General features: G+C 41.1%; 1 protein-coding gene across 2 annotated transcripts in view; it reads left to right on the top strand.

The window, feature by feature from the left end:
- Nucleotides 1-11271, top strand: part of AVIL (advillin) — a 61676-nt gene extending 50405 nt beyond the window's left edge. For both annotated transcript variants that reach the window (XM_075591607.1, XM_075591606.1), the window contains exons 13-20: nt 78-236; nt 1666-1845; nt 2295-2440; nt 4001-4145; nt 4800-4988; nt 5988-6056; nt 8848-8979; nt 10451-11271. In XM_075591607.1, coding sequence (XP_075447722.1) covers nt 78-236; nt 1666-1845; nt 2295-2440; nt 4001-4145; nt 4800-4988; nt 5988-6056; nt 8848-8979; nt 10451-10564 — 1134 coding nt within the window. In that variant the 3' untranslated portion in view covers nt 10565-11271. The remainder of the gene's footprint in view (nt 1-77; nt 237-1665; nt 1846-2294; nt 2441-4000; nt 4146-4799; nt 4989-5987; nt 6057-8847; nt 8980-10450) is intronic.
- Nucleotides 11272-11863: the final 592 nt, after the last annotated feature.

Genomic DNA, 11863 nt, shown 5'->3' with positions numbered 1-11863 from the left:
TGGATTCTATGTTCTGCTCTCTTACCTCAGAGCTTACACAACTCTCCCCCCTCGTGTCTCTTCTATTTGCCATACAGGGACGCCATGCATCTCAAGATGAGCTGGCAGCCTCCGCTTTCCTGGCAGTGCAACTTGATCAGGATTTTAATGGGGAGCCGGTGCAGGTGCGAGTGTGTATGGGCAAGGAACCCCGTCATTTCATGGCCATCTTCAAAGGAAAGCTGGTCATATTTGAGGTATCCCTATATTATCTCACGCTCTCTCACCCCCTATTAGATAATATGCAGCTTCTTATTTTTATTTAATACACTTAATAATGTGTCAATGATATATAAATGTGCAGATATGCATATATTAAAACGGACAATTGCCCTAACGGTGTGTAACAATGATAAAATGATTAACAATTATTATTAACTCTGATAGTGAAGAATAAGCGGTATAACAGGACTGGCAGAATAGAAAATGGACTATCTAGAATCCCAGCTGCTTCTAAGGGGTGAACCAAAACCCTGCTGTATATATATTCAAAAGGCACAAAAGTTAGAAGGGGGGGAGACAATATTTAAATCCATAAATAAACTCTCTCTCTAATATATATACAGGAAGTCCTCGCTATCCAACGTTTCACTTTACAATGAAAGGCATATCCAACGCTTTAAAATGCAACCCTATGGGCTGTTTTTCGATGCCGGAATGCGTTATCCAACGCTCACTGCCACTGATTAACATGGGAGTCACTTTACAACGGTTTCACTATCCAACGCTACTTCCAGAACGGATTCTGTTGGATAACCGAGGACTGCCTGTATATATTATATATACATATATATATATATATACATTCTTGCTTGCTTTATTCAATGTACCATCTCCGGAAGAAGAGATCAGTGTATCTCGAAAGCTCGCACAAATAAAAGCATTTCGTTAGCCACAGAACGGATATTCATTTTTGATTATTAAAGCTCGGATAGCACAGTACCGATATATATATACACACACAGCCATATACACACACAGCCATATACCATCTAACATGTTTCATTTCACATGCTGCCCAGTGATAAGGGTGTACGTTTTCAATGGACTCTGGGTTTAAGAAAAGGGAAGCAGAGGCAATAAATTCATTAACAATGGGATGAAATTAGATGTGTGCCTTAAAGGTCATATACTATAAAGCCATCAGAACATACATATCATAGTTATTCTCTCTGTCGGAATACAAACAGATTATTCCCTAATTAGTAGCCAAACAAATTATTTAGATTAGATTTATTTATAGCCAGTTTTGACCGAATTCTCATTTATGGGTTGTGAGACAAAAAATGTCTGTATATCCACCTTCACTAATACAGTATTTGCTACTTCCCCATATCCATTCTGCTAAATATAATCAATATATACACTTCATTCTGCCCCCTAAACAATTAGGGCCATATATACTAAATGGTACCAACCTTTACTACTCCCTAACTCTAATTTAAATGAATAGAAGTTAAGGGGTGCTATAGATTAGCCTATTTGTTTTGTCTAATCCTAAATGTTTTGTCTTTTAAAAAAAAAAAAAATTAACATGCTAACATCAGTTTTCATGTGATCTTCCAACCACCGTGGTGAAATAAATGAGGATTATTGATGGGTGCGTGTGTTTTCCTGCGCGTGTAGGGAGGCACTTCACGAAAGGGGAATGAAGAGCCAGAGCCCCCAGTGAGGCTGTTTCAGATTCATGGGACTGACCCTTACAACACCAAAGCAGTGGAAGTTCCTGCCTTCTCCTCATCCCTGAACTCCAATGACGTGTTCCTGCTCAAGACACAGTCTGAGCATTACCTGTGGTATGGAAAGGTGAGCGTGGTCAGCCACTAGCAAGTCTTTGTTTGTTTGAAATTCTGCCATCATATTAATACAGTGGAAGCTGACTCGAGCTATTCGGCTTGGCCCAATGTGCAACCCTCTCATACTAAAATAATTATAGGGTGAGTTATAAATAGGGACTGGGATTTTCGGTTTATTTTTTCTGCTTGTCTCCAGTGTTTTTGTTTTATTTAATCATCGGTGTTAACAATGAAAAAAAAGAATGGCCACATATTTGAATTTGGTGTTCATCCGTGCACTCCTTTTTGTTTCCATACACCCCTTACTTTGCATTTGTGTCCTAACTGTGACTGGGCTGCTACAAGAGGTGGAACGCAATAGGAAATTATGCGTTTATTTGCGTTTTTTTATCGGTTTCAACTGAAAGTGTTATATGTCGGTGGTGTTCTTCGGTCAAAACCTTCTGCTCTACTCCGCAGGGATCCAGCGGTGATGAACGTGAAATGGCCAAGCAGCTGGCTGCCATTCTGTCTGGTGGCGGTGAGGAGACGCTGGCAGAGGGGCAGGAGGCAGTGCAGTTTTGGGAGCTACTGGGTGGGAAGGCTCCGTATGCTAATGATAAGAGGTACAAACCCTATACCTAATGTGGCTCTCAGTCTGTTTTAGTCCATTTTAGTAATCATTTTTTAGTTTTGGGCCATCTTTTGGATGAAAGATTTAATAATCTGCCACCATATCAAGGTAAAAACTGTAATCATTTGTATTTAATATAGCGCTTTTCTCCCAATGGGACTCAAGTGTTTCACAATTACAGTATAGTGTGCGGTAAGCAACATTGTACATAGGATCTTTACAGACACAGTAGGCAAACCCAAATTACACAAGCCCTAAATTATACATTGTAGTCTGTGCTGTGTCGTATAATTAAGTATAGTCCCACTATTTCCCTTTCATGGAGGCAAAACATGTTATGGCAAATGATAAAAGTGTGTACCACAATTCTCCAAAATATAATGTATACTTTAATGAATGGGAAGATTTTCCAACACATAAAATACTTTTAAACGCCATTGTATTAGCAGACTTTTCCTGGAATATACCTGTTAAGAACAAATATGCTTTTATATTTGTATATATCTCTTAGAGACTACAGTATGTACATATGTATGTAGGGGATTGGATTAACCAGGGAAAATCCTCACAGGATCTATGGTAAAAAGAGAGAGATTGAATGGTTATCTGTACCTGCAGGGGTCAGTAACACATTGCATAGAGAGGGGTGTAGACTTGGAAAACAGCTCCGTCTATACCAGTGGCCATTCACTTTTGCTCATCGGTGTACACAATTTCAACTCTTATTCGCATTTCTCCTCTCATTGTTCTCAGCCACCATTAAATAACTCTGCGAATGCCTAATATACATGTTGTATGGTGGACTAGGACATTTGGTCACGGCTGTTTTGCCGCAACCAAATCTCCGGCGGTCTTTAGCCGCTACTCAGGTCGCCGCAGGGACCTCCAGCTACCGGCTGCTTCATCGCCAAGGTAAGTCCCTAATCTTACCCCCTTACCCTATAAACCCCTAATCTTAATCCCTAATACTAACGCTACCCCCTACCCTAAAAACTTTAACCCCTTACCCTAAAATCCATTACCCGTGCCTATCCCTTTACTTTAAAAGCCTATTCCCTTACACTAAAACCCCTATCCTTAAATTGACTTACCTTGGAGAAGCGGTCGGCAGCGGAGCATCCAGCGGCTGCAGCGGAGGGCCCCTCTGCAGCCGGATGCTGGCAGAAACGTGGTCGCCGCGAGGCGCCCTTTGACCAAATGTCCGATTCAAGCTGTATGGGGCCTCATGACAATGCAAACACTTGCACTGGTTTTGAGGCCAGAGAGCCTGAGTCTGAAAAGCATGCAGGTAAGGGAAAACACAATACGTATATTTGTTGTCACTTCTATGACCTTTAGTGGAGGAAACAATGCAACAGATTACTGTGATGTAACAGAAAGGTAGAAGTGAAAATCCCCACCGATGTTTTATATACATATTTCACTCAAATAGAAAATCACCAGAGCATTTCACACTGAAGTAAAGTCTGGGCTGACATGAAGATCCTTTTATCAATGAAGATCATTCTGTGGACATGTTGTGCTCCAAATCACCTCTAGGATTTTATTGCAGACTTCAGCAAGAGGTACACGATTTCCACCCACGGCTATTTGAGTGCTCTAACAAGATCGGGCGCTTTATTGTGACTGAGGTCACCAACTTTACCCAGGATGACCTTGACCAGAGCGATGTTATGCTCCTGGACACTTGGGACCAGGTGAGAGGGGAGATGAGTGTCCAAGATCTTCAGGGTGAGGAGAGACATTTGCATGCAGATTCTTTTTTTCTAGGAGATAATTTAGGGGTTAGGAGAGAAGTGGTAATGACAACAGAATGTACAAATATTAGGGGTAAAAAGAATTTGCCCAAATAGAGGAGTGAAGAAGAAATGAGGAATGGAGGATCTGTGGGGGAATAAGAGAAGGGACGGCAATAACAGGGGTAAAGTGAAAGTAACTCAGTGAGGGGATTGAAGAACAGCAGAAGTACATGGTTAATTTGAGGGGTGATAAGGGAATTCCCTTAGAGCAGAAACTACCTGATGGTAACACAATTTAAGAAGTTTATTAAAATCTATTGAAGTGCTAGTATAGACCATAGGGCATATTTACTAATTGGTGCTCTGCCATAACACACCTTCTGAGGCCGGTACACACCCTACAACCCATTCATTTGAATGGACCATAATGTTTATTTTGGGGCTGAAAGGTATCTTGTTGAATAGCAGCGCTTGGTAAATGTGGTCTTTTATTCCAAATCTGAATTTACAGACCAAGGAAATATTAGTCCCACCATTATCAATATTTTGGTCTGCTTGTTTCTTAGTTACCACATCACACCCCTTTACTTCCTTCACTCCCTTTCCTTAAAGATATTCCTGTGGATTGGATCAGAGGCCAATGAGACAGAGAAGAAGGAGGCACCTGTAACTGCTCAGGAGTACCTGAAGACACATCCCAGTGGCAGAGACCCTGAAACCCCCCTACTCATCATCAAACAAGGGTTTGAGCCACCAATCTTTACAGGATGGTTTCTGGCGTGGGACGCACAGAAATGGAGTGTGAGTGCTCATTAATGGGAACACACCTTGTGTCCCCATATGAATCTTTATTCTACTTAAGGAGAGTGTTAGATTTCATGATTTGAAGTTGAAATTCTGAAGCAAAAAAATTAGAATACAGACTCAAGAGAATAAAGCATTTTAAAGAACACATTTACATTTCCGATGCCTCGCCCCTCTAAGCGTTCAATTCATCAGGTCAATGGGAGTTAACACTGGATACGCCCACATGTACCGGCGCTTAATAAATCGGCCACAAAAATGTCTTGCTCAGTGCCTCATTGTTCTCTTGTAACCTTGATTCCTGAGAAGTAGTTTCCAACAATTTGATTTTTTAAAGCTAATGATTTTATCCAAAATCAGATGTTTTGGAGGGTGAAGCCAAGCAGGTCAATTTGCAAAGCCATTTCTTTAAGAGACTCCAAGTAGATAATAGAGTACAGATGCATATGAATAGCACTGGATAATCCTGGACACGATACATAAAGCTTGGCCCCCTGCAGAAGCACTTACTAGAATTCCCTCCTTCTGTCTCTGTATGTTCTCCCTACCTACCAATTACATTGTAAGCTCCTCGGAGCAGGGACTCCTCTTCCTTAATGTTACTTTCATGTCTGAAGCACTTATTCCCATGACCTAATTTATATTATTTGTTATTTATAAGATATGTATTATTTCTGTGAAGCGCTATGTACATTTATGGCGCTATATAAATAAAAACATACAATACAATACAGTGAGGAGCATATAAAAGGTAATCTTGTCATAATGAACACTTCCTGAGTTAACTTGGTCCAGGTATGTTATGGGTCCAAGTCAGGAGTAGGCAGAAGGTTCACTGTGAAGGTCATCGCCTTCTCTATAGGTATTTAAACGGTTTCCCTTTTTACGACTGTGGTTTTGAACTGGTGTTCTCCATCTTTCTATATATCTATCTTTATCTCTTATGTTCCTTCATATTCATTCAAGAATATTCATCTCTTGCTCTCTGCACTATAGGGTGGGAAATCATATGAAGAACTGAAGAAAGAGTTGGGTGATGCCGCAGCAATAACCAGAATTACACGGGTGAGTGGCTTCATCAGAACCACTTGTAAACCACAGCTGCTTGGTGCAATTCAAAACATAAGGACATTTGAGTCCAGACACTTCCATGCATTAATCTCCACCATTTTACCTCCCTCTGGAAGAATAAAAACAACTCATCACATTAAATAATTTCTGATTCCTCTGTGACCTTCTAGTAACTGTCCTTTTAAGATGAGATTCATATCCCTCTCCCCATGACCACAGTACACATAGGCCTCCATGTATTAAAATAAAAGTAGTGCAATTCAAGGGCAAAACCTATTGTTCCAGATGTACCAATAAGAAAACTTTTATTGCTTTAATAATATGTTTTTCTTTGATATATATATATATATATATATATATATATATATATATATATATATATATATATATATATACACTGCCGATGTATTGCCCCAGAATTGCACCACTTTTGCCTTCTTACATACGGCCCATATTTTGGAAATTTGTCAAGCTGGTGTATCAATGTGTACTGAGAGCCTCACTAAAACATCATTACATATTGGTTTCAGTGTCAGAGTCTTGGCTGACGTAAACAGGTTTTCCCCGAGGATTCACCTGTACTTTGCACAATCCATTCTCCCCTCTATCCTGACAAGCTTCCCAGTCCCTGCTGTAGAGAAGCATCCCCATAACATGATGTTGCCACCACGCTTGAACGTTAGGATGGTGCTGACTGGGTGATGTGCAGTTTTGGGCTTACGCCAGATGTAACACTTGGAATTTAAATTCAACAACTTGTGACATTATTGGTAGGGGGTGAATACTTCTGCAATCCACTGTATGTCTTATTTCAAACCTCATCTACGATGTAACTATGAAAACTACTAGGTCTCAACACAAACCATTAAATCAACGCCTATATATTATTTAAGGTCACAGTAATAGCATGTTCTTGTATAGCGCTGCTAGTTTTACGTAGCGCTTTAGAGACATTTTGCAGGCACAAGTCCCTGCCCCGTGGAGCTTACAATCTATGTTTTTGGAGCCTGAGGCACAAGGAGATAAAGTGACTTGCCCAAGGTCACATGGAGCCGACACCAGGAGTTGAACCAGGCTAACCTGCAGCAATCTCAGTGTCAGTCAGTGTCTTTACTCGCTGAGTCGCTCCCTTTATTGACAAATGTTGTACAGAAATATTTCTTGGTTGTTTTTTTGTGTGTACGTTTAGTGAATTTCCTTGTTTGAGAAAAATGTCAAAATTAAATAAGCATAGACAATCACAGTGATATTACACCATATAGTTTCCAATGAACAGAGGATAGCTCCGCTAATGCTGGTTTTGTCACTCACGTCCATGTCTGCTGATAGTATAGCTTCTCCTATTGGCTAGGCAAAATATTTCCTCATACTTTGTAGACATAACATGGGTGCCTAATTATAACATTAACTTGGTTAATAAAATATAAAAGGCCAAACAACCCATACGTCCATTTTAATCTGGAAAAGTGTCACGGTCCTTGTTTTTGCAGTGATAACCACAGCAAGCCATCTCTCTCTCTCTCTCTCTCTCTCTCTCTCTCTCTCTCTCTCTCTCTCTCTCTCTCTCTCTCTCTCTCTCTCTCTCTCTCTCTCTCTCTCTCTCTCTCTCTCTCTCTCTCTCTCTCTCTCTCTCTCTCTCTCTCTCTCTCTCTCTCTCTCTCTCTCTCTCTCTCTCTCTCTCTCTCTCTCTCTCTCTCTCATTAAAACGATGTAACCACTTGTTTAGAGGAAGGCATAGTAATTGTTGCAAACAAATATATTTTAGTGGGGGGGCGGGGGGGGGGTAAACTTTGGCGAACGTTGTTTTAGGACTTGTGTTTGACTTTTTAGGGATACAAAAGAAACTCAATTTCAGAATCGCTATGTGATTTGGAATGGGGCTGGAATAGTAACTGGGAGTAAATATATTTCTGGAGTTTTCCACCACATTACTTCATTTAAAACTGAGTCATTTATTTTAGTTTAGATATAAAGTCATTTTTCTGTGCTTTTTCCATTACAAAAACACCAGTGGTTGTAGATACCCAATGAGAGCAAATTAAGATCCTTACATCACTTTTTGCCTTGCTTCTGGGACAGATCTAATCAGGAAGAAGATGAATGATCGTTGCAGCAGCCGCTCCAAATTACTGGGACTCACCAGGTAAAAATTAAAAGCAGTGCTTTATTGGAGTTACATTAAAATAGAAACACTCAGGACAAACAAAAATAGAAGAGCCGCCTCCCACGCGTTTCGGGCATGGACTGCCCTTTCTCAAGGAGTATACTTGACTTATACTTATACTCCTTGAGAAAGGGCAGTTCATGCCCGAAACGCGTGGGAGGCGGCTCTTCTATTTTTGTTAGTCCTGAGTGTTTCTATTTTAATGTAACTCCAATAAAGCACTGCTTTTAATTTTTACCTGGTGAGTCCCAGTAATTTGGAGCGGCTGCTGCAACGATCATTCATCTTCTTCCTGATATTTCGGATCGTGCCCGCGCCGGGGAGTGACGTCACTCACCTTCGACACAGTTACACGAGGAGAGAGAGAGCGAGAGCAACGGAGGACGGCTTCATCGTGAGTACTTGCAACTCCAGGCTGATCCTTATTATTTTACACTTCATACCACGGACATTTGCTATTGTCAGTTTAGTAGCTGTAAACTCTCCAACACCCTCTCCCTACTTATGCTCCTCTATCTCCATTATGCTCATCACTGGCATGTACCATAAGGTATAGTGCCTTTGAGCTTTCCAGGCGGCTTTCTCTATCTACAGGTCTAATCAGGGTCTGCTTCTTTTTAGGATGTGAATGGAGTTGCTCTGTCCCCAAGCAGCCCCGCCCCAAGCAACAGTTATCAAGGTTACCCCCTTGATGCCCTGAAGGGAAAGCAGAAACATGAGCTTCCTGAGGGGGTGGATCCCAGTAAGAAAGAGGTGAGTTGACTTTCTGGGAGGGAACAGGACACGAGTGCGAGGGACAGAGAACCCGAGAGCAGCCTCCTATGATAGGAACATCACATACAGTAAGATACACGAAGGTTAGACCAAATGGTTAATCAAACCAAGTATTCTGTCTCAAACAACGGTGGGTACTGGAAGCTTTTGGCGAGCATGGCCATTCTAGAGCATCTCCCACAACTGTGTAGATTTGTCTATTCTGCTGCTATCTTATTATGGACTTCCTCTACATGAATAGATGTAATCCTTTTTTATAACTGTTAATGCTACACTATGCGCTGTCACAACCTCCGGAGGTAGTACATTCCAGAGGTTGATTGTGCACTGTGAATGCAAAAAACAAATCTATTTAAATTAGCTTATTTCAATGAAATACCTTTTCGGCATTGAGACTTAGAATACGGCCGTGCCTATAGTGCCGTCGTTAGCGACGGCGACACGGCTGGTGACGTCACCCGTCGCCACCGGCGAAAGTTATGTTTCGCCGGGCGACAGGGTCGCGGTATTTCGGCAATTTGATTTGTTAAAAGGCCGTCATGTGACGGCCCTTGAAAAATCAAATGTTCCCGGCTTCAGATTTTCGTGCCATCGCGTGCACTATAAGCGGCAATGTATTTGTTTTCGGGCAACGTCGCGTCGCCGGACACTATAAGCGCGGCCTAAGCCTTAAAATGTTTTTGTTTTTTTAAATGTACTTGCTGCATGTCTGTTAAAATGTTTCTACTGTTACGAACTGGATTTCTCGCCGAGATCAACCCAGTTTGGTGAGGATCAGTGATGAGAGGAAGAATAGCCGTTCTGTTACAATTGTTATATTTTGTATTCTGAAATTAGTAAGGAGATGGGCCTGCAATCAGCCCGGTCCACCTCATCTCTGCCTCGCTTAGGAAACACTTTACTTGTTGTGGATTTACAGTAAATGAATCTTGTATGTTTTCCCATTACCAAATTATTGTGCAACTTTGTAAGGAGAGGTGCAACTTCATGGAAGACATTTAAAAAAAAAAAAAAAAAAAGGCCTTTGGAGTTTAATTGGTGTTAATGTAATGTACAGTATGGTCAGAGCTGCTCTAAAGTGCGTCCTTCCTTGCCCGGCCCATATTAGGAAGTCACACCATGGGTTTTAATAGGAACCTTAAATTGACCACAGCAGCTCAACAGGGTACCTTGTCTCAAACTTTTTTAGGTTTTTTACGCCCGACTTTTTTATTTTCTATAATTGTTGGTGTGCAGATATGTAGGTTATTTCTTAGACTTGCAGGTAACAAAGTCCCTAGGAACATGCTGGTTTAACCCTGTGTTTGCCTTGGGTATAAAAATAAGAGGTTGAGAAGAGGAACAAGAGGATTCTGGGTATTTGTTTCCCGTTAAACACCATGAAAAACTTCTTTAGATACGCGATTTAAAATGAGTCATCCTTTCAGCCACTAATCTTGCTTTATTTCAGAGTTACCTCTCTGACCGAGAATTTATCGTTGCCTTTGGGATGCCTAGAGGAGAATTTTCTGCGTTACCTGCCTGGAAACAGCTGAACATGAAAAAGGAAATGGGACTTTTTTAAAGCACCTTCCCCTGTGATGCCACCTTGGAATCGCGGGCATTACCAAAAGATCATTTTTTTGAAAAGGACAAAGCCAATAATTAACCCCTTTGCAAACGGGCAGCTCAATGCATTGAATGCCTTTGCCGCTAAACCAGAGGTGCAAAATGATAGGAGAAAAAAAAATGAGCAGGTACTGCAATGAATGGTTACTGTACCCCAGCATAAATCATGTCAATGCTGGCATGGCCTTCAAAGCATAATACTGCAATACATTGCTACATCCTTCAGGCACTGAAGGCATTTTACATAATTAGGAGCCCAAATGCTAGTTTGGTGGTCTAATTTATGGGCATCAAATGTGGAACTATGATGGTGGATTTGGGGTGCAAATGTACCATGCGAGGACTTGGTGAGGGTGTTATTCTTCTCTGCCTCACCGTAGATTTGAGGTCAATACTACAACATACAAATAATCAACCTGGTTGCATGTGTACTGTACTATTTTATGCCAATAGAGAGATGGGTAACCACAATGTCACACATGCCAAAATGGTACCCCACCTCTAGGGTGCCTTATTACACTGAAAAAAAGATAATTAGCACGAGGTCACAAGATTTGAAACTTTCTGTTGAATTTTGACGTGTCTTCCAGTTTGCTTCTGTAGATACCAATGTCAATAAAAACGTATCCCCCTTACCTGCTGGGGCAGGCTGCAGTAAATGAAGATTAATGTATATTTCTTTATACTATCTAAATTTTAAAACGCAAACCCCGCACAATGCATGGACCAATCCCTGTTCCTGCTCCGCAGATATGACTGTTTATGCAAACCATTAAAGTTTTAATTAAACATATTGTTATGGCTCTGAAATGAAATGTCATTAATTATATCGTCTTTAGAAGATTTGTGATTAAGTTGTCAAACGTTCATTTGTTTTCTATAAACAAACTAATTAAACAGAACACTATTTCTGTGTATTTACATATGTCACGGGAGACCAGGACCATTTACCCCAGGGATTAATACACTAGACAGAACTGCAGAGTTGACCAAAAATTAATTTAGTGGAAAGTTTCCACAAACTTCCAGTACAACACACACACACGGTAACAACCTAAAGTCCTAGGTGCGGGGACCTCCGGAAGCTTACCCATATGCACGTTCCCAAATTGCGCCGCTGTACTCTGTAGATTGACGCTCAAAAGGTTGGAGTTTAGCTGGTCCCAGATTATCCTGCCAGGAAAGTCCATCAGCATTGCTGTGCTCGCTCCCCTTCTTGTGCGGTACAATGAAGTCATACTCCTGTAAGGCCAAA

This window comes from Ascaphus truei, chromosome 3, assembly GCF_040206685.1.
Source record: "Ascaphus truei isolate aAscTru1 chromosome 3, aAscTru1.hap1, whole genome shotgun sequence".
In the NCBI taxonomy this organism is placed as follows: Eukaryota; Metazoa; Chordata; class Amphibia; order Anura; family Ascaphidae; genus Ascaphus; species Ascaphus truei.
This window is presented reverse-complemented; position numbering and strand designations above follow the sequence as displayed.